Here is a 24493-nt window from a genome sequence, read left to right as displayed (position 1 = left end):
TTCTGGAAAACTAACCAACGGACTTCGCTCGATTCATTGTTATGTGACAAAATAAATATAGTTAATGAATATTTATGTATGCTCCACCCTATCTTTTATGTTAGAACTGGTATGACCCGTTGATTAGAGCGGTTGATTCATGACGCGTGAGTCATGGGTTTGAAACAGTGCGCCGAACTTACATATTCTTTCAGCCAAGAAGGTTTTATAATGTGACTGGGGTTCTGCCAACAAGTTTCTTTCTCAATGGTTAGCAGTTCAGAATTAGAGACGGCAGCAGGTATCTTTCATATCTTTGCCATAAACAAGCAATAATTTATGTTGAACGTTTACATTTCTTGATTGCATATTTCATACAGTTTCATATTTAATTATGTTGACAGCACTGGTATTTTACTGGAATATTATTAGAACGCATGGGAAATACAGATGAGCCACCGGGGAGTAATATGAGGGGAGGTGTAAAAAAGCAAACCCAAAATGACGCTTCCTGGGGAATCATATGGATGCTTTTAAAGATTTATAAAAAACGACACTATTGAACAAAACCGAAGGTGTGTAAAGTGGTTACATAGACAGAGTTCGTCAGGGATGAAAAATTAGGCTTAGATCCAAACAGTTACCTCTCCCCCACCGCCACACGCACACTATCTCACACTCTGTAGCGCCCGAAGCATGCACTTAACATTTGGTAAAAGTCCATAGAGCGGCACGACGTAACACATGGGAGCTACGTCGGACGACCGACCGCTGTCGAGTCTTTAATAGTATATGCCAGGTTTGGTTGAGATCAGCTCTAAAATATGGTTGTATAAAGCAAATACACAGACCACACTTCTTATTTACATGTATAGATTCATAAGATCTTTGAGATATTGTAATAATAAGACGGAGTGTAAAATTTAAATTGTCCTAAATACAGGAAATTTGGTAACGAATGTAAAAGTATAGTGTGAAAAATAAATCACGGTTTAAACTAACTTAAAACCATTAAAAAATGTTCATGGAATAATTGGTAACGTGGAGGGAAATCAAAATCAAAATAGTTCAGTAAAGTGAAAATTTCGCCCCCCAGTGGCTCAGCGGTATGTCTGCGGACTTACACGCTAAAATCCGGGTTTCGATACCCGTGGTGGGCAGAGCACAGATAGCCCATTGTGTAGCTTTGTGCTTAATTCAAAACAACAATAACAAAGTGAAAATTTAATTGTAAAGCGTTTCTCTGTATATTTATGATGTGATTGTATTGGTCTGAGGTGTAACTTCTCTCATGAGACACTTGACATGTTTCCCTTAATAAGGTTTTTCAACAAAAATGACAAAATTCGCAGTTTTTTCCTGTTATTTTCTTGCGGGTCTACTTTTAGGCAAGTGACAATTACAAATAAGGCAATTTATTGATTAATTGAATTAGAATTTATAGAAAATGTTTGTTTGGTGTTTATTGATTAATGTAATCAGAACAAGACGGCAAAGGATGGAGGGGAAGAATTTTTTTAATACTATGTTCGTGGTTAGTTCATATATCTGCCACTGGTGGTGCTAAGGACCAATCTTCAGTCACTCTTTCTACCTATCTAAACACTACTTCCAAGCAAAGGTTAATCCTTCGTCAAGTGAGAGAGGTGGATCACTGTAAGGCCGTGAGTTATCAGTGTTAGCTAATTTTTAAAATTCGTAAACATTATTAATGAGGAAACTAGTATTTTAATTACTGACTCAGTTTCACCATGTATTCGACCATTTATGCTATTTTTGGCTTTATGTTTGTATGTGGTAAGTTGTCTGAGATATTTTTACTTCTAACATACAAAAATGTGACAAACATTAGTTATATTTCTTTCTTTCTACTGAACGTCTATTATTTTGTCGTCGTTTCAACGACATATTAAAACAGTATATAACAATTTAGAACAATAAAAAGATTGAAGAATATTGTTGAATATCGCTAGCTACAAAGTTTATACTTTAAAATGTCCACATTATCAAAACCTAGTGAAATCACACAAACATAATGAGAAAGTGATACTTTTAAATAACTGAAAGTTATAAATGTGTGACTTTGTGTACTATTTTTTGTTTGAAATTCATTACACTTAAATAGGTATAATACTTTTCAAATAGAAGTTTGCTTGTAGTTTTTTGTTATATTCAAAAGTTGCCAAAGATATATTCGGAAGGGAGAGAAAAGTCGTGTATGCTTACATATGAAGAGCACCTCCAAGGAAACGAATTGTTTCCACAACTTTTAAAATATAAAGATAATAACCTATTACAAGAACCATAGAGTGAACACAGTGATAACTTGGGTATCATCATGCATTACATGAGTGTAACGTATTTTAATTCGCCATTGATAAAAAATAACACAAACAAAATGCAATAAGAATAAATAGCACACGCTCAATAGGATTAGGTGGTGACCCAATGGGTTTTTGGTTTTCAATGTAGAGAAGGGAGAATAGCTTTAGGTGTCTTGATTTTAGTATCCAAGTACTTGATTATACAAAAAAAAACACCCAAAAAAACAGTGACATTATCAGTTATTTGATTTATATATTTAGGCCTATTTCTAATTCAATGATATAACTTATATATATCTAAGCCTAACTTTAAATGGGTCTCCTGCTGGTACAGAGGTAAGTCTACGGATTTACAAGGCTAAAATTATGGGTTCGATTCCCCTCGCCGGGCTCAGCAGACAGCCCGATGTGGTTTTGCTATAAAAATAAACATTTTAAACGAATTAGTTGTTATTTCTTTTGATGCAAGTTGTATAGATATTCTTAAATTCAGGGACTAAACTTTAATTTCATATATAATAAATGGTTTAAACATTCCTATCTTCACTAGAATAATATATTTGATTGCAGTAGGTGTCATAATTGTAATGTTCAATATTAAGAAAGGTGAGAAATTATTTGTTTTATAATATTCTATGTGAATTATTTCTTTGTATAATTCAATCACAATTCAGAACAGCCACTTTTTAGTGATTTCCAGCCATATTATGAAGAAATGTTACTTCGGCAAATGAAAGATACTCCTTACTCTCGTTACAATTACATGTATTGATGTTAAAATAATGTTTATTTCTTATACCATTTTGAACCATCTTACTAAAAATAGAAAAACAAAAACAACATGAAAAGTAAAAATTGCGGAGCGCTATCTTAAGTATTTTGTTTAAGTGCAAAGTTTCACAATGAGAAATCTGCACTGTACCCATAACAGATACGGAATCACGGATTATAGCCTTATAAGCCCTCAAACCTGCAGCTGAGCCACTGTGAGCGTGATGTCTTATTGATGAATTTAAAAATGATAAGGGCCATTGATAAGGAGCTGAGCACACCACGTCTGTGTATGAAATATTTACACGAGTACTCTTTCCCGCTTACAGTATTTACAATAAAACAATAATTGGTTTGAACTAATACTGGATTGTGTTTTTATTTTCTGAATAAACTGAAAGTGTTTTATTTAAACGAACAAATAGACATTGTTTAAAACTTCTTCCCTAAGCTGTCTGAGGCTAAGGTCAAAGCTGGTGTATTCGTTGGACCAAAAATAAAGAAGATCCTGCAGTGCACAGAATGCTCCAAGAAGCTCAGTAGGAAGGGAAAAAGCTTGGAGCAGCTTTGTCGCAGTGGTTCGTGGCTTCTTGGGCAATCACAAGGCCAAAAATTATGTGGAATTGGTTGAGGCTATGGCGAAGAACTACAGTAAAATGGGCTGCAGGAGGTCCCTGAAAGTCCATATACTTGACGCTCATCTTTATAAATTCAAGAACATGGGAGCATACTCAGGAGCAAGGCTAGCACTTCCACCAAGATATACTGGACTTTGAACGCCGCTACCAAGGAGCATATAACAAAAACATGATGGGAGATTATATTTGGGGGCTGATACGCGAAAGTAATTTACATTACTGTCGCAAATATTGAAAAACTACTCACTTCTAAACATTTTTGTATAACTTTAGCATAAATACATGTAAATCTTGATTCGGTGTTGTTTATTCATACCTTATGTAAATTAAAATGTGCAAATTTAGCCGTTTTTACAAAGAAAAATATATTAATTTCTAAATTTCATTATCCAGGTCACAAAAGCAAAGTTTGAAGGGAATAATGGCCATTTTCTGCACTTTTACAACGTAAGCAATTAAGAACTAACACATACTACCTATGAACAAAATTTGTGTTATATAGTGCTATCAGTCAACTAATAAAACTGAAGCACTTGTGGGTGAAATCTTTAAGTGTGTGTAATGAAAAGTTTATCATGAATGTTATTCACAGGATTTGAAGAATGATAGATTTTGACAAGTAGTATAAGTAAGAAATTTTAAAGATTTGTGGTATCACTCGAACTGGATGCTTGTGGTCGGTTTTTGGGCTTGTGTCTGCTTGCCTTTTTCTCGCGAGTTCAGTATCTCATTTTCCAGGTGGCTTATTTCTATTATTTCTTTTTTTAAATTATTTTATTTTATTTAGTTATTTTTTTGCCTTTTTAATTTATTTATTTTTCTTTCTTTTCTTTTATTTTTCCGGTTAGCCATACTGTATTCTAAATTCATGAGCGGGGCGAAGAGAAAGTCTATCTTTCTGAACACCCCTGGTTATCTTTAACTCCTCTGGGGATAGAGTATTTCAAACCGAAATTAATGTCAGTTTTTTGTTTTTGTTTGTTTTGGTTAAATGTGCTTTGATGTGACTTTTACTTCATTTGGTATCACTAAACTGTAGTGTTAGATATTTATTGAGAATTTCTCCCTTGATGAATTAAGAATGTTTTGATTCGGTGATAAAATAATCCATATATTATCCCTAGTGCAAAACAGGATTTCGTTCTTTTTTCTTGGTTTACAAAATTTAGCCAGATGGAGCTGAATTTAATAAACAGCGTGAAAAATTAATTATTTTACAAACTTCCATGTATCTTAAGAACAAAAATGTACGTTAAATGTGCTACAGAAGAAAAATGTTGATATTTTACATACCAAAGAGTTTAAATTTGAAAAAAAACAACAACTTAACCCTACAAAACTATATAAGGTACAATATATTTAATTGTTGCATAGTTTTTCGACCCACAGTTGGGTAAGTTTTACTCTTTCTTTTTTATCTATAGCAAAATTTTAGCTGGACTGGATCCACTCATTTAAAGTTTGGTTCATATTCGGATTTTTGAAAAAGGAGTCCTTCTACAGTAAAAATCTTATTTAATTCGTTTATACTAATTGGAAACGTTGAAACAATTCTGCCTAAAAACAGGAGATTAGTTTAATCTAGAGTTTGAATTTTAAGCGGGAATAGCCTATACATAAAAAGAAAAAAGCTTGAGGTTGATGTAGATAAAAATCAGAGATACCTTGTGAAATGCATTTGACAATAAAATCGTGAGAAATTTGATATGAGAAAAACTATTTAATTACCAATAACGGCATTTCTAAATTATCTTAAAATAACGAGGCTTAGGAATGTCCATTTATAAATATATCAAAGAAGAAAAAAATTGCTCATTGCATCATGCACTTTTTTAATCTCGTGTATTCATACTTATATGATTTAACTGATTAACGACATTCCCACCGTAAACATTTATTGTAAGAAAAATTATTCGTATATTTCAAATTATAGAATGTAAGGCAATGGCATGTTTCGGAAAAACTCTTAGTTGCATTAAGAATAGAATGATCCGAGTAACACTTATGAAAATAGGAAAACGTTGGTACTAGTTTAAATTTCTTGACGCGTAGGGAATTACTTGTTATTTAAAGAGAGGTTAAATTCAAAGTACAGAAGCACTTAGACTCATGAAGTTTACTGCTAAACTCTCTTAAGACTAATAATTGTCCCCTGAAGAGGAATAACAGCTGGCGTCGATAAAAAAGCCAAATTTTGTTTTTGTGTTTTCAATTAAGGTTTAACAGATCTCACTGTGTTATATTCTTTTATGGTTTAATTTTTCGTTTATGATTACTCTATTGTTTTAGAACAAACTGACTATTTGAGCTTAATAAGCTTTTCTCAACATATTAATCTATTACTATATTAAATATCACTAAGATATTAATGTTTATTTATTTTCTAAAGACATCTTAAATGTGCAAATATATATTCTCAAAGATGATTATGGAATGTTAATATGCGCATCACAAATTCTATTGATGTGATGTGGCCCGAGAATTAAACATTTTATAAAAGTCCTGAAACTCATACATTTCGTCTCTAGTGTGGAATGCCCTTTTGTGAACAATACTAATAAATAACATTTTGAAACTAATCTTGTGAAAAATATCTGAACGTTAAAAATTACTGTCGTACTAATTTTAACACTAAACTCGATATGCACATTCATAATCGTCATAAATCTACTAATGTGGCCCAACGTTGACAGATGGTGAGGTTCGCAGGTTTCGAAACCCTATTACAACAAACGTGGTTGCTCTTTCAGGTGTGAGGGCATTACAATGTGACGGTAAATCCCATTATTCATTGGTAAAAGAGTAGCCCAAAAGTTGGCGATAGATGATGATGACTAGCTGCTTTCTATGTAATCTTACACTACTAAATTAGGTACGGTTGGCGCAGTTAGCCCTTGTGAAGTTTCGCACAAAATTATAAACAAAGAAACAAAGAAATTTATTAATAATTAAACGTAAAGTTTATGACATAGATAGTATTTGATAAAATCACCTTTAGAATCTCGAAATTCTTGCAGTTCTCTGGACATGGAACCAATCATATTTTATTACGAACTATCAGACAATCCTTTAGTTGTTGTTGTGATCCTTTGGTTCTATATTGCCCGTCAAGGTACTCTTATATGTTTCAAATAAGGGCTATGTGCCGATCAGTGTAGTAGTTTTAATACATTTTGTACCTTCCTATAAGGTTGTAGTTTCAGTCTACTTTATACCTTCCTATAAGTTAGTAGTTTCAATCTATTTTATTCCTTCTAGAGGTGTGACATATTGCTCCGTTCTCTTACAGAACATTAATTATACAGTTCATGTATCCTTGATCACATAGAGGTAAGAAGTTGATCTCCAGGACTGACATGTACCATGAAGAAATTCGCGAACAGAAATGAATGCAAAACGGGTTTTACCATTACGCCAAATGTCTGCCTAAACTATGGCTCCGAAATACCCGTGATTGACAGATCACAGTAAACAAAACACTTACAAAATACTTTCACAAAAATATTCCACGTTGCATCAAAAACGTCAGAAGTGGTGGAAGTTCAAATCATCTGATAAGATTATAGATCGTTAATATGCAAGAGGATATACCAATCAGCAAGTCCCACCAGTCCAAAGTAGAAATACGGTCTACGTTCTCTGATGTTATCAATAGCTTTTTTCGAACAATCTGTTTATATACCCATGTCCATGGAAAAGCCTTTGCACAACTAGTACGTCGAGACTTTAAGACTGTATCTTTTGCAACTGCTGATCAAATTTATTGCTCGTTACGTCTAAATTGACGAAAATAAACTTGTTCTGTGTATGATACGACGTGTGTAAAATACTAGTGATTGCCAGTATTAATGCCAAATGAAATTTCGAGAACCTCGCCTTAAAGCAACGCGGATAGATAGTTTAATATTGTTGGTTTGCTGAAGTTAGTATACTATAAAGGTTGTAATCTATAACTGTGATAAAGGATTATTTATTTGATCAGGAACGTTTATAGATTTCAAATAACAAACCGTTTAATCTCGATGAATTAACTTCGAATATTAGTATTTCTACGAAGGCTTCGCATAACTTCAGCGGAAAAACTCACGTGTGAAGGGATAGCTAGCTTCTCCTTCAAGTGAACTTTACCTTTTGTATCAATATAGAATTAATTCGCTCGTCGTAAACTGTTAAGAAAAATACTCAGTTCCAGACCAGGTAGAATAATTTGTATCGTTTGTAAGTTTCTAAAGCTTTTGTATTTAAATTATTTTTTGTAACAACTGTTATTATAAATTGCATTGTTGTTTGTGTAATAAAATATGTTTGTGCTTAGAAAGATAAATATGTGTGTATCAAACAAAAATGGCCCAGTATGGCCAGGTGGGTAAAGGCGTTCGACTCGTAATCTGATGGTCGCGGGTTCGAATTCCCGTCACACCAAACATGCTTGCTCTTTCAGCCGTGGGGGCGTTATAATGTGACGGTTAATCCCACTATTCGTTGGTAAAAGAGTAGCCCAGGAGTTGGTGGTTGGTGGTGATAACTAGCTGCCTTCTCTCTAGTCTTACACTGCTAAATTAGGGACGGCTAGCGCAGATAGCCCTTGTGTAGCTTTGCGCGAAATTAAAAAAAAAAAAAAAAAAAACATCTGCTAGAAAATATTATAAATTTGTTACATGTCGACATTCAGTTAAATTCTAAGTTCAAATTTCTGGCAATTTGAAATCATAATACGTAGCATAATAAATCGGAAGTTCATCCAAGATAAATTATAATACGGAACGGATGCGACATGTGAATGCCTCGCAGGACATTTATTTGCAGCACTTAAGTGTTTCTTAATAATGTGTTATCTTATCCAATACACAACTCCTATTGAAACTTCAAGATCAGAAGCAACAAAGTGTATGACGTGAATAACAGATCAGCTTATTATTCTATCATAGTTGAATGAAGAAGTATGATGATTTCCGATCGTTGTTAACAATAGTCAGCCAGGTTAACTTTTGGTATCAGTCAACCATAAAGAGGTTGCAACTATATGAGTAAGTTAACATTTTATGAGCTGTTGATATTACACTGCGAATCAGCATTTAGTAGACGTGAAACTCTCAGGAAACAAGCCAACAGTTAGTGAAATTTACAAAAATAAGTAAACATTCTAAATTTCCTTATAATTGAATAAAACAACGGGTAGCTTACCAACACAATTATCGATGGTTTTGTAACCTTAGAGATAAGTCAACAGTTTCGGTTTGGCTCAATGACAAATTTCTGACAAAAACAAGAAACAAATGGGAAAGACAGAGTTTTGACACGGACTAATTTATCAAATCGATAGCTCATGTGAGAAAATCGTTGTAAGCTGGTTGAATAACATCCCTGAGAGAGTAATAAGCTTCAATTGACAACTGTTGTTTTAGTTACTAGTTTTCAAAATTTGGGCATTCTATTTGAAAGTTGGAAAAGTAAGAGTCTTAAAAATATATACTAAACAACAACAACTCATTACATGTGACTGGATGTATCCTTTGTTATTGAGTTATTAAATAATACAAACTTTGTAATACATTCGATATATTGTGTGTGAACATATACTATTAAAATGTGCAGTTAAGCAGTAATATATATCATAGATATTTACGCTCGTATTAGAACTGTTTTACATAGAAAAGTATATACTTCAACCACAGTTTGTTTAAGCATTTCATCACCGAACATGTTTTAGCATAATTAGTAACAGAGGACACATTTAACTCGTAAATTACAATAAATTTAAATACTAAAATAAGCATAATACACTTAAGTTTCACTAGGCATTTTATCATCTTTCAAATTTTGGTTTGTTTCTTTGTTGCTAAATGACAAGCTACACAATAGGTTGTCTATACTTTGGTTACTGCGGGTATTAAAGCCCAACTTTTAGCGTTATAAGCCCTCATATTTACGTTGAGAGAACTTCTAGTTTTATCATACCCTATGGTTTAAATGGTTCTTGTAAAGTCGAAAAGCAAAACAAGTTTAAGCCTTTTTTTTCTTCGCTAAAAAAAAATCTAAATTTAATTTTTATTATTCTAATTTATTATATTTTAATAATAGAACATTACTGAAAATACAGTTCTGTGTTATTAATTGATTTAATTTTTATTAAGTTTACCAAATTCTATCAAAATAACTTTAACACTTTGATGAGCTATTGGAATGTCGTGTAATAAAATGTTCTTCTCTGTAGCTAAACATTTTTATGTTTGTTTCCTTCCATTTCTTTAAGTGCTGCGACGTAATCTAACACATCATCGGTCATTTATCTCAATCTTATATATGTCATATGTTTATTATGTCTTTCTTAACTTCTTTATCGGGCCTGGCATGGCCTAGCGCGTTAAGGCGTGCGCTTCGTAATCTGAGGATCGCGGGTTCGCGCACGAGTCGCGCCAAACATGCTCGCCCTCCCAGTCGTGGGGGCGTTATAATGTGACGGTCAATCCCCCTATTCGTTGGTAAAAAAGAGTAGCCCAAGAGTTGGCGGTGGGTAGTGATGACTAGCTGCCTTCCCTCTAGTCTTACACTGCTAAATTAGGGACGGCTAGCACAGGTAGCCCTCGAGTAGCTTTGTGCGAAATTCCAAAAACCAAACTAACTTCTTTACCCATTTTTCTTTTTAACATTTTTGGAAAAAAATATCCCTCATCTACACCATTTGATATGTTTAAAGTTTTACTCCCTGATGTCGGTTCTTAATTATTTTTTTATTTGTTGTTAGACGTTGGATTTCTTTCTCTTTTCTTTTTACATTGTTGATCTATTTATTTTAATGTGTTCTATATTGTTCTTTGAATTGCGAAATGTTTTGAAATAGAACGTATCGGTGTACAAACATTACGCTGAATTTGTTTAAAATTTGAGATAAATTGTCATATGAACCCGTTTGTGTTTCATTGCTTTTCATTTTCCACTTAATTAGTTCACAAACCTGTGACTCAGTAGCAAGCCAGAGCTTATAACGCAAAATGAAAAAAGTTTGATCCTTGAGACCGCCACACTCAAACAGATAAGAAAAAAAAGTCAGGTCATAGTTTAGTAGGGTCCACGAATTTCGAGTTCGAGGTATGTGTCAACTGAATATACTTCTCACTTACAGCTGCAGTGCGTTATAAAAGTGGCAATCGATCACACTATTCGATTACTAGTAGTCGCTTGAGAAGGCGGGTGCTTCCAACTGGTTGCCTTCATTTTGGTTTGTAGTTAAAAGATGGAGGCAACTATGCCTTAACTATAATGGTCTCTAAAGTGGGCATGTAGACCACTGTGTGGGTAAGGTGTCGCTTAGGTGAGCAAACAGACCTAGTTCACATTGGTAAGACGTTGGGTGACTTTGTTAGCTCGTATGCCTCTGTTTCTTCTTTTTATTCATTTCTTCGAACATTTATTTCCCTGTTTTTATATTTATAGTCGACTTTCTTTCCTTTCTTTTATCTACAGTTTATCCCTTATAACAGTTTTTAGTTTGTTCACTGTGCTTAGCATTTCCAACACTACGAAGAAATTTCGTGACAAGCTTATATGACTTAAATATTGTTTTGTTTCGTCCTAGCCGTTTCGGCACTTCACATTGTTTCCCTACATTTTCCGGATGAGGTACAGTCTGGTCAAGAACTTCAACTGAGGTGTGATTATAATTTAGACGGTGAGAATCTTTATTCTGTCAAGTGGTATCGAGATGACATGGAATTTTTCCGCTACGTGCCCATGGATAACCCTGTGAAACAGTTCTTCTCTTTGGATGGGATCCATATTGATGTAAGTAGCTATTTACTTAGTTTCTGCCTTCTCAACACAACTTTTGTAAATGTTGAGATTAAAGGCGAATTTTTTTTTTGGATTTGACTATTTTTGTTTGTATTCTCTTTTGCGTAAAAAACTTCTAAACACAATTTTATTAGTTAAGTTAGAGAAACACTGTGAGACTAGTGAGCTGCTATCAGCTAAAGCGATGCTGTTGTATGATAAGAAGTTACTACAAAATGTTTTTGTTTCTTGTCAAAATGGCTAAGAGATATTTAATAGTTGATATTAGAATCAAGACATTAATGTGTTTTTTGTGACAAGTTTGAATTTTCGATATTACACTGGTTGGCTAAGAAGTGCTTAGAAAATGTGAAGGGATATTGTTTGTTTTTTTTAATCTCGCGTAAAGCTACACGAGGACTATCTGCGCTAGCCGTCCCTAATTTAGCAGTGTAAGACTAGAGAAAAGGCAGCTAGTCATCACCACCCACCGCCAACTCTTTTATCAACGAATAGTGGGATTGTCTGTCATATTATAACACCCCCACGACTGAAAGGGCGAGCATGTTCGGTGCGACCGGGATTCGAACCCGCGACCCTCAGATTACGAGTGGAATGCCTTAACCGCCTGGCCAAAGGGAGGTATTAATAAGCTACCTTTATATTTTATCTAGGTAGTAACCTTAGTATTGCAATGAATCTATTTTGCGTGATTATTTTAATACGAAATTTGTCTTAAACAGGTTATAATATTTCATTATGTTTCGTTTTTAAATTGTATATAGCGATGCTTTCTTTTATACATTTTACTTATTTCATACCGTTCATACATTTTTCTAACTTTCACGTGAATGAGCAGTTAGCACTCGTAAAACAATCAGACGTTGTTAAACTTTTAAAGTTTCTCAAAAATGATTAATTTTATTATGAATCGTGTTTTTCTCCGTAATGCCAGTATTACTGTTCATTATGGAAAGAGCCTGGCATAGCCAGGTAGTAAGGGCACACGTCTCATAATCTGAGGGTCCCCGGTTCGGTTCTCCGTCCCACCAAACATGCTCGCCCTTTCAGACGTGGGAAGTTATAATGTGACAGATAATGTAAAAGAGTAGCTCAAAGTTGGTGGTGGGTGGTGATGACTAGCTACCTTCCCTCTGGTCTCACTCTACTAAATTATGGACGGCCAGCATAGATAGCCCTCGTATAACTTTAGCATGCTGGGTCTTCTACTTATAATGTTCAGAGAAATAATAAAATAAGTCTTTATATGTTAGTGCAGCACTTCAAATTGATAACTATTTTGACATTCTGTTGTTTCCTGAATATTTGTGCTTAGCTATAGAAAAATAGTGTGATTATTTAGAAGATTTAACTGGTAAGTAATCGGGTGATTATATTCGTCCTAGAGCTCCAATCTCTCCTTCTCCAATGAAATAGTTGAAGTAAAACTTAAACTTACAACAAAGAGTTGCTTGTTATCGCTTGAAAATTCTACTTTCCTTTGATAAGTTATTTAGCTTAATTTCTTGATAACGAAATGAAACCAGCTTTACTAAAACACCCTCAAATTCCTCTAGATAAATATGTTGTTTCCGCCAACTTAACATTGATACGTTAAATGTATGAGAGGTACTATCAAAGTTATTTTATGTATTCAGCTTTTTCTTTAACAACTTAGATGATACATTTTTAGCTTTTCATGTCTAAAATAGTTAATAAGATAATTGTGAATGATGCGTACTTTCAGTGATAGTTGCGAAGTAGGTAAATGTGGAAAGCGCTAGTCCATCAAACAAAAATGGCCGCCATTACTGATTCCTTGAGGTTATTGGTAGTAAGGTGTTGTTACAGTAAGATGTTTGTTTGTTTTTTTAATTTCGCGCAAAGTTACTCGATGGGTATCTGCGCTAACCGTTCCTAATTTAACAGTGTAAGACTAGAGGAGAGGCAGCTAGTCATCACCACTCACCGCCAACTCTTGAGCTACTCTTTTACCAACGAATAGTGGGACTAACCGTCACGTTATGACGCCCCCACATCTGAAAAGGCGAGCATGTTTGGTACGACAGGGATGTGAACCCGCAACCCTAAGATTACGAGTCGCACGCTTTAACCCACCTGGCCATGCCGAGCCTAAGATGCTGGTACAATAAGGTGTTGGTACAAAAGATTACAAAGTAATAAATATAGTTTTTTGTTAAAAGACATTTGTGTTGGAAAAAAGAATTGGTTAATTAAATATTGAAATGCCTTTAAATTTCGTAAATGATGTATTATGTACTTGTTGAAACATCACGTTAAGCTTCTTTACACATGCCCTCAAAGAAGACTGAAGAGATATATGAACCAGAAACTTCCTGGACATTTTTGTAAATAACAAACAAAAATTCTTCTACATGAGCAAAAGAATGATTTTCTTATAAATTGTCTGTTTAAGTACATATAATGACAAGTTTAGTACTTCTTTGAACTTTGCATTTTTGGTTTATTTTGTATACTTTTATTTTGTTCATCTAAACGTGTAGTAACAGGCATTCCTGTTGTTGCAGTTGCTTACATTTTCTTCTGATTTAGGGTTAATACTATGATTCCATTACTTTGTGATTTAAGCTTCACAAGAGATGTAGTTTAAGTAACTGGAAACAGGTTAATACTAGTATTCTTAAAACAAGGCTAGCACTCAGTTTGCTCTTTACCATTTTTGCTAGGGTAAACCTTGTTACATCAACATTAATATTATAGACTACTAGATACAGAGATCAGATGGAACAAGAGCATGCCGTTGAGAGTTTTGAAGAGAGTTAGAGTCGTTATTGTGATCCAAACGTAACTATTCTTTTCAGATCTATTACGAGTTTTGTTAAGTAGCGTGTAAATAATTTGTGCTTCTTTTAAGCTTAATACTTAAATCAATAGCAACAGTAAATAAATATTAAAAAGAAAACTAATGTTTTCAATCAATTTACGCTGTAAGAGAGTGATGTGTTCATATACATTTGCTACTTTCTTACATTGGTATGTATTAAAACATAAATTTATAATAGAAAATCCTTATAGTGACGTAATATGTTAGGATACTTCGTATCTAGTGTCATTATATGGCATTCCAAAATAAAAGTAAAAGAAGACCCCCCAACGTGAAATTAAAAAATAAATCAAGTAAGATGGCAGTAAAACTTCAGGTTGTGTAGGTCTAATGTTGTTACACGATGGCCCAAAATTAAAGTATGGTCAGACCCACCAGCATCAAATGAAATAGCATCTAGTAAGACTGTATAAAGAACTCAGGTAGTGTATATCTAGCGTTATACACGGCAGCTCAAAATTATAATAATTTAATACATGCGACGTCACACGATATACCAAGGTAATGTAAGGTTAATGGAGTCTATAGTAAGTTTAATGTTATTGGTTAAGAAAGCCATAGTTGGAAGATGCTGATGGATTGCTCTTCCAATTTGCTTGATCCTATTACTTGTTTATAAAATGACGTATTTAATGTCATTGATAGTTTTATACACTGTATATGTAATAGACTTGCATTATAATAGTTTCGACGCAGAACTGACTAATGGATTTTAGTTGCTGGAAGAGCCTAATGTTGGAGATACTAAAGATTTTGGACTCTGTTTTATAATCACAGACAATGGTGTTACTGGAGTAAAATTTCAAAAGGACTTTGTTAGCGTTGTATATTTAATGAATTTGGGATCTCGTGTTTTTTAAGTTAATTCCTAGTTCCAATAATTTTATTTCTAATATGCATATAGATAAACGTGTAATTGCAGAATAAATATATTTGAAGAAACTTGAAAACTTTTGTTAACTTTCTTTATTTTTCAGAAATATTTTCGTTTCCATGATAACCAAATTAATAAGTGAATGATTAAAATAAATCTCCATTTGAATCAAGATTAGTAAAAGTTATTAATTTAAAAAAAGAGGAATATGAATAAATAAATAAGGCAGATAGTTTAAAGTAAAAAACTCAATCCTCCCCCAAAGTAAACAAACAAATTTAACGTTTAAGACATAGTGTTGACATTATTTTCTCAAGCCACAAATCTCGATTTTGACTTAAATATTACAGCTTTTGGACATGGAGTCAAAATACGAATTAGTAGGTTGAAAAAATAATTTTAACACAATGTCTCAAGCCTTAAGCTTGCTTGTTTATCTGTTTGCGATTACATTTTCATATTAAGTTTCTTATCTTCGTTTTTTGTATTTTTAAATACCCTATTTCCCTTTATAAATGAAAAAATAATAATAATTATATTATAAACTAAATGTAACAGTTATCCAAGGTAAAGTTTTATGTGTCATGAGATTCATGAGAGAGGCATATGATTATGCTTCCTCAGTTTCACGTGACTTGACTTTCTCATAAAATGTTTCCTTTAAGATTTAACAGACCTCGTAACCACCATGAAAGATTCAAAATAAATCTAAATTACTCATCTTCTTTTTTTCTAGCACAACTGACGATTGTAACTCATAATTACTCTTGTTTATCATAAATAGTTTGCAGCTTGCAACATTTTATATTCCTTTTCTATTTAATTTTATTATTTTATTGCCCTTTTGAACTATGTATAACTAAACCACTCAGCGAGCGCTTAATGCAACCTGGCCAGATGGTTAAGGCATTCGACTCCACATCACACCGAATATGCTCGCCCTTTCAGCCGTGGGGGTGTTATAATGTGACAGTCAATCCTACTATTTCATTGGTAAAAGAGTAGCCCAAGAGTTGGCGGTGGGTGGTTATGACTAGTTACCTTCTCTCTTGTCTTACACTGCTAAATTAGGGACGGCTGGCGCGGATAGCCCTCGCGTAGCTTTGCGCGAAATTCATACCTAAAAAAAAACATAATGCAACCTATAGTATTTAGTTACATAATGCACAGATAGCTCATTGTGTAGCTTTGTGCTTAATTTAAAGCAACAAAACAATAACAACTTCTGTGAAACTGTTTAAATGGGGTATTTAATGTATATATATTTGGTTATAGTTCTTATGCAATAGTTAGAAAGGCAGATAAATTATAATAATTTCCGGGTACTGTTGGCTTGTTTTTTTAAACAACAACAACAGACATATATAGTGTGCTTGAAACATGACCATAAAAGTTTAAGGTTTAGAATTCTAACACAATTGGCTGCAAAACGGAAAATAGTTACAAAGTATTTTAATGATAGAAATAAGGAAAATGAAACTGTACAGGAGACAAAATTAAAATAAAACACTTTTTTTTTTTATAAGAACATTATATTGTTGCTGGGTTCAACACAGAATATAGAGCAACTTCTAATTAGACTTTTCCTTTTTATGGTAATATCTAGATATACCAGAGAATGATCTACAATCAAAAGCTATAGAGTTTGTTGTCAAGTTTGTATCTGATGTGTCAGAATACTTAGTGGAAGAAATGAAACATCTGGAGGCTGTCCACTTTGGTGATACGACATTAAATCCTTTAGATTTGCTGCACAAATTTAAGCCATGTACACTCTTCCAAAATGTTTCTACCATCCTTCGCATTTTCTGTACAATTCCAGTCACAGTTTTAGAGGGAGAAAAATCTTTTAGTAAACTAAAATTGATAAACACAACACGCTATCTGCACTCCACCATTGCTCAAGACTGACTGGTATTACTGGAAAGCCTTGCATTTGAAAAGTGGTTACCTAGTACTTCGGATATTAACAGAATAATTAGTCACTTCAAGTTATGTAAGTTATACAGTAAACAGTTCTTTATCCAAATGGTGATAAACTCACTTACGTATTGAAATAGAAGGAAACTATAAATATTATTTGTATTAAACCAGTTCTATCTTATTTTAATGTGAAATAGCTGCAATGTTTCAGTGCAATTACATATTGTTTTCGTAAATTCACTGTATGCACCGTAAAGCTACATAATGAATTATTCATAATCCACTGTATTTCAGTAAGGCAAACTAAGTGACTATCAAAACTACAGTACTTACAAATTTTCAATATATAATATTTAATTGTAAAATATATGACAAATACAATAAGTAATAATGAGATACATATATCACAGTAAATCTGTGAAGGTGATATATAACAGTGAAAGCTTTTAATCCAAGTCGATAAGTTATTCTATTAAGGAACCATAGTTAGTTCAGGGAAGAAAGAAGTACCACATGTAGTAACCCTTCCCTTGGGCCTATTGTAGCTTTAGACACCCCTGCGTGCTTTACTTCTTTCATTGACCTTTTTGGGAGTCACATATGTTTCTGAAAAGACAACAATCAGTCCACATTGGTTCTAAACTGATTTCTTATATAAATAGTCCATGGAAATGTAGAACTTAATGTTTTATTTATTTAATCATAAGGAGTGAGCTGCGTCTGTTTTCGAAATATTTTGCTTAAGAAATGTTGAATAATTGTAGAAAGAATTTTTTCAGCTGATTATGTGTATACCAGACAAACGTTTCTGAACAGCATAAATAAAATCTATATACATAAATTTGTTTCACATTTTCGCTCACAGATACACATCAGCATTTAGTATCACAGCTACTCACTAGTATCTACTGCCAATTCTTAAGTTTGTCTAATATAACGACAGGATTCGACTATCACCCCCCCCCCATGACATATACTTAACTCCAAACAGTGCGCACATTTGTAGCGGCGGGACGCGAACTATCGATTTTAACTTTGTAGATCATGGTGTTAATTATTCGGCCACAAATTCATATTTAAAAACAAAATGAAATTCCACTTAGTTCTTCCTCATGCCTTTCTATAGTTGTTTTTATAAACTAAGTCATAAGGTGAAATGTTGAAAAATGTAACATTTATTTAGATTAATTTTTGAAATGATAGTAAAAATAGATGTTAAGGCAACTAAATCTTATATCATATTAATATTTTGTGAAGAACTTATTAATTAATATTTTTAACATACGACAACAACGTTTACAGTAGAGAAATGAAGCTTTTAACACTGAGTCATCATCGGTAAAAACTACATTTAACAAAACAGTTTAAATTTCAGAGAATATTACTGACTCATGAAGGCGATGACAAGTTTTGTAGGTGGCATTAAATTACGTTTTTTAGTCAAGTGTAATGATAAAATGTCATCATAGATAAAAATAGTTCCTGGATATTTATCCAGTGTTGGTTTTAAAAACTTTATCAGTAGTGTTTTAGTTATTTTTCTTCTGTTGATGTCTAGTTCTTTTCGGATTAATTCGGTGATATCAATAACAATGTGTTTGGTTTCATTGAGATCTTCAAAGACATGTGAGATTTTTTAAAGATTTCCTTAATTCTGGCGTTCATTTCCTTCCAAATTTTTCCGATATAAAAATGTTTGTTCCATTCAGTTTTGTAAATAGCTCCGTTTCTTTCTATATATCTTTACAAAACACAATGGTTTATAAAAATAATGAAACACGCTAATACATAAACATGTTTTGACAGGGTATTGTTCTGTTTTCTTTAGGTATGACAGACTAATGTTCTGTCAAAACATGTTTGTGTAGTCACTTTTTCATTATGCTTACAAGTCGTTATGTCTAATATATACAAGTCTTCTAACGTCATGTGCTTTTCTACGCAAGTAGCTTTGTTGTTTTCTTCCCTTGTTGAATAATCGTTAAAAGTAAGATACTTGGTTTTAATTTCTGGCTTTTGTAAGATTATGGTATTTGTATCAATCTTATATTTCTTCATAAGCTTTTCCATGCTCCAGTTAGGTTTTCGCTGATGTGTGTGATGTTTAGTGTAGTGATAAAGTAAAAGTATTTTTATCTTTAAACTATGAGATTTTCTATTATTCCTTTTCACACTTTATTTCAGATAGATTATTGAATGATGATTTCAGAAATGCTTTATTGTTAACTGTCTAAAACTTCTGCAAAGCATTTATCAAATGTTTCTGTGTAACATACTTCAAAGTTCCCAGTTTCTGTTGTAAGTGTTGTGCGGATTCCTAATTAAATCACTGTTCTGACTTTGTTGCTTTTCTATGGATTTTCCTCTTAAATCCTGATAGTTTTGTTTGTATGTCATTTATTCATTTTTATATCATTTTATTTCCTTTGTCAGAGTTAAAGGATAAAGACCGTCGAAATATTTAAACCGATATTCATTTTATAATTGAAGAAAGAATATTTCCCCTTAAACATCTACGCATTTTGGGACCGTAACTGTGTTAAAAGGGTGACAGTTAAACTCACTATTCGATTAAGTAAAAATGTCCCAAAAGTTTGCAGTGAACACCGTCTTCTCTTCATTATTTGAAAGTTACGGACGGCTGGAACAAATAGAACTTTAATAGCTTCCTGGTAATATCCAATAGGATAGCTGCGCTATCATCATAAATTTATGGACTCAAGAAACATTCAAGACGTTAAATATTTAATAAGATAAAAACGTGCAGCATGGTTTCTTATGTTCATTATATAAGAAATTAAATAATATTTACCCGAGCATGTTTATGCCGTCACTTTATAACGCCAGACGGCTGAAAGGGCGAGCGTGTCTGGTATTATAAGGATTCGAACCCATGAGCCTCCGTTTAGGAGTTGAGCGCTCTAACTATGTGTTCATATCGGGCCACCGAATGTTTTTTACTAGTAGTTGGGTTAAATTGCTATATTCAATATTTGTGCGTCATCTTGTGAAAAGCAAAAATAAAACATTCTAGCAACAGTTTTATCTGTATGGTCACGATACAACCTACTTTTAATCTCTATATTGTTTCCGTTTTCTATGTTTATCAAAAACGTGTAACTGTTTTTTTGAATTTTGCACAAAGTTACTCGAGGGCTATCTGTGCTAGCCGTCCCTAATTTAGCAATGTAAGACTACAGGGAAGGCAGCTAGTCATCACCGCCCACCGCCAACTCTTAGGCTACTCTTTTACCAACGAATAGGGGGATTTACCGTAACATTATAACGTCCCCACGGCTGAAAGGACAAGCATGCTTGGCGCGACGGGGATGCAAACCCGCGATCCTCAGATTACGACTCGCACGTCTTAACACGCTTGTCCATAACGGGCCTACGTGTAACACACAACTCTGTTTTGTATTGCATTAAGGAACTTGATAATTTTCGGAATGTTGATTCGTTTACTAAATTATAAACTTTTTGAAATGCGTTATATTTCAGAGTTATTTAACGCAGAAGTAGGCAAGAAAACACATTTGATTATATAGCTTATACGATTGAAAATTAGATATCACGTTTAAGTATACTGTTAACAATGATAATGTTTAATACATTTGCTATGTTTAACATGTATTAAAAGAGTTATTTTTAACAGGATAGAATACGTGCGTGTCTAAATGTTGTCACTAGAGATATATATTAAACATTCACTATTTAGTTTGATGCTTAATAACTGTATTTATTAATTTTTAAAACCTGAACAAGGATATCACAAGGATCTAACATCAGAATGTGATAGTAACAGTAATTCAACCTCTCCTCACAATGAGCTATCAAAGAAAGATATTGGATTTGTCCTTAAAGAATCTGTTTTTATTAGAGAATTTCCACCAGTGTAATTTGACGGACATACAATGCTAAAATCGAGAGTAAGATCCCTATGGTGGACACAGCAGATAATCTAATGTGGATTTGCTTTAAATAACAAACAAACAAACGATTACAGATTGTGTTATCTAATAACTATGTTTTCCTTGAAAATCAAATGACATCGTAAACTCAAAGAAAGTGATGACAACAGTATATAGTTTTAACCATAATAATAGATTTAATTCTCAACTGATAGCTTGAACAGAAATACCGTGGCCATTCAATAACATAAAATGTCAATATTGTGTTTGAAACGTCTTACAGATTGAGCGGTCGAATAAAGACATTGTAGTCCTAACAAAAGTAACTCCGGTTACCGAAGGCGTATTCCGATGTGAAGTATCCGCTGACGCTCCTTCTTTCCAGACAGTCTCTGCCCAGAAAGATATGGTAATTCATGGTAAGTTAAAATTAGATGTTGCATCGACTTATTTAGCGTTTGAAATGAGCTGGACCTTGAAGCAAAGCTTCAAACAGTCTGAAACTTTTAAAAAATAAAGTAATTAATCAGTGATTTTCATTGCATTAGTTCTGATAAATTAGATTTTTTACAAAATACTTCTGTGTAAAGTAGGATGAATTTATTGTAATAATATGAAATAAAGCTAGCCTTTCGTTGTAATGTTGACCAATATTTCTTTATGACACTGTTTATTTTTATTGTAACTAAAAAGATATATTTCTTCCTGAATTATAATTCTTATATTTTAATAATAATCTTTCACATAATATGGAAGTTGTATTTCATAACTACATCCATTCAGTAGATGAATTTTAGTTTGAATTTTAAAATTCATTAAAAGTTAGTTTTATCTAGATATATTAATATTTAATACTTTAAATATCCAGTTAGCACCAAATATAGAACCAGGTTTTCATTTTTTGTTTTGCTCTCACTTTCAATTTAGGTTTTGAAATATGTTTTCATATTTTAAACGTTTCAACTTTAACATTTCATTTCTTTTACTCATCAAACAAACCGTTTTCGATAAGAAACATCCTTTATAACATAATATATTAAAATCAACATATAGTTGTAAACTAAACAAAAGAGAAAAAAAAGGATTTAGTTCTTTATTCCAGGAAAGACGGGATTAACTTCAAAGGCATAGTTGAACATCGTGACCAATCGTATCCATTCATAACATTATGTTTTCACTCAAACAGACAGATTCTATATCAAGACAATGATCTTGGTGTTCAAAATTGATTTGTATAGTATAGTGATGACATCAGTCATCTTTCTTGATCAGTATAATCGTTATATCGTAACCAGATTAAACACGTCTTGGGCGAACTTGGATGCAGCCATTGTAATCCGTGCCAACATCTGAGAATCAATTGCAAACCATATGCTTTGACCTATGGACTATAATAGAACAAAATACATATCCGCATCTTTTCAATGTCAGCATCATGGTATATCTAACTCTTATTTTATCAAAAATTGACTTACGTAGGCACTGGATAAAGTTTCCTAATACACAAGATTGATCATATTTTATTTGAATGATTTGACTTGTATATATATATATATATATTAATGATGTAGCATGTTGCCACAGCTCAGAGTAATTATCAACATGACATTCGATAGCACATTAGCACAACGGTCAGGTTTATGGATGGAAGCCCTGTCACAGCTTTTTTAAAATGAATTTTTATATAGTGAGATTATATAAAGCGATGTAGAAGTTAAAATGAAAATATTTTGAAGAAGAAAATTTTAGTGATTTTTATGGACGCGTTAACGACAGCAACAAATTAATATATTACTCACTCAGGAACAATATTCTCACTTATAATAGTAAAGTATGAAGGAGAACTCTTTGTTACAGAGAGCAAAACTATAATGAAGCTAGTCTTCTCTAATGGTATTACTAACAAAGATTTAAAGTAAATGAAAACTTAAATGCCAACTAGTCAAAGTACTGTCAAGTTGTCCGAGCTAAAGCTAATGTACTTTCTTGTGCCTATAAATATACTTAAACGTGGTATCGGAAGCTGAAGTCCACTTACAGCGGAAGGCATGTTCACTGTTTCTCACGTTGTGTGGTCGTTTTCTGATCTGGGCTCTTTTGGAGAAGTTTGTTACAATAATGCGTATTCCTAACTACCACATTAAACACCACCAACGTGGAATACTTCCAAAGGATATACAGAAAATGAAATTTGATTATTGTGGAGAGCGAATGGCATCAGTAAAGTAACCAGCCAAAGTGTATTAGACAACAAACAAGGTCATGTATCTATACATCACATCAAGTCCAAAAACTTATAATGCTAAAAACTGGTTTTGAAATCCGTAGTGGGTAGAGCACATACAACACATTGTATAGTTTTCTGCTTAATAATGAACAACCAAACACATCACCCAAATGATTATATATGTTTTTATACGTATGTGTACATTTTATAGAAAAGTAAGTATAAAATGACAAATAAAAACAGAAAACAACACCCTGTAGGTAAACAGGAAAAGATATGCGTAGAAAAACGTAACAATCTTTTAATTTCACATCATAAATTCATGTATTTCATAAATATTCAGTGTAATACAAGTAGTTTGGTTGCTTATAATAGCTTATATTATACATAACATATAATAAAACATAATAACAATGTTCACAATTATACTATTATTTAACGCTGTTCATAATAATTGGTACGATAACATACTGAAGTTTTTATATTAACACTAACGTACCACAAGTATGAAAAAATAACACGTTAGGTTCATTCGTTTTAAAATTGTTAAAAAGTTCGTAACAAAAACATAAATAATAAAGTTTTTAATTATTATAAAAAATGATATGCTGTAATAGATGAACTAGTCAACAAAAATGACCTGACGAAATTGAATTAATGAAATCTAGAGACATCTGTGGGTAAAAATGTTTTTAATGTAAGTTTATAAACGCTTTAGTCTTTTACCTTTTCAAGATCATGTTTTTTTGATTTAGAATATTTACAACACCTAAAAGCAGCCAGTATATTTCTAAATACTTTGTGTTTTCACTTTAGAATCGTATCATTAATGTTTCTAATATTTTACTTCAATACTTGATTATACTTCGCATGTCTCAAACTTCTCTTGTATTTCTAATATTTTCACTTGCCTTTAAGTATGTATTATTTCATGTTTTTCAGTTTTAACCTTGGGCATCTTTGACATTTTATTTCTCATTTTCTAATTACATACTATATTGTGCTTCTCGTCTTTACATTTTTCTCTCATCTTGTTGATACAGTAAACTCTGCATCAGAGATGGACAAGAATATTTCTGGAGGAACAGCAGTCGCCTTGTTTCTTTTCGTCTTGGGAAGAAAATTGCTTGAAATTCGCTAACGGCACATGGTAATAAATTGAAAACACATAAGTGTGTATATGTGTGTAAACAAAGACTAACAATAAAAA

The 24493-nt window shown here is 32.7% G+C and overlaps 2 protein-coding genes across 7 annotated transcripts in view; one reads left to right on the top strand and one right to left on the bottom strand.

The window, feature by feature from the left end:
• Positions 1-1616: 1616 nt before the first annotated feature.
• LOC143247517 (uncharacterized) lies at positions 1617-24465 on the top strand. The gene is made up of 4 exons (XM_076495774.1): positions 1617-1776; positions 11289-11494; positions 21340-21475; positions 24327-24465. Exons 1-4 carry the CDS (start codon positions 1731-1733, stop codon positions 24422-24424), a joined length of 486 nt encoding a protein of 161 aa, XP_076351889.1. The 5' UTR covers positions 1617-1730; the 3' UTR covers positions 24425-24465.
• LOC143247466 (uncharacterized) overlaps positions 21231-24493 on the bottom strand; it is a 73086-nt gene continuing 69823 nt past the window's right edge. For 4 of the 6 annotated variants that reach the window (XR_013026585.1, XR_013026590.1, XR_013026596.1 and 1 more), the window contains one exon: positions 21231-21559. The gene's annotated coding sequence lies outside the window, so the exon portion shown is untranslated. The other 2 variants (XR_013026586.1, XR_013026593.1) reach the window with 2 other exon arrangements.

Source organism: Tachypleus tridentatus, chromosome 1, assembly GCF_004210375.1.
Source record: "Tachypleus tridentatus isolate NWPU-2018 chromosome 1, ASM421037v1, whole genome shotgun sequence".
NCBI classification, from domain to species: Eukaryota; Metazoa; Arthropoda; class Merostomata; order Xiphosura; family Limulidae; genus Tachypleus; species Tachypleus tridentatus.
Note: the sequence above shows the minus strand (reverse complement) of the source record. Positions and strands in the feature narration are given on the sequence as shown.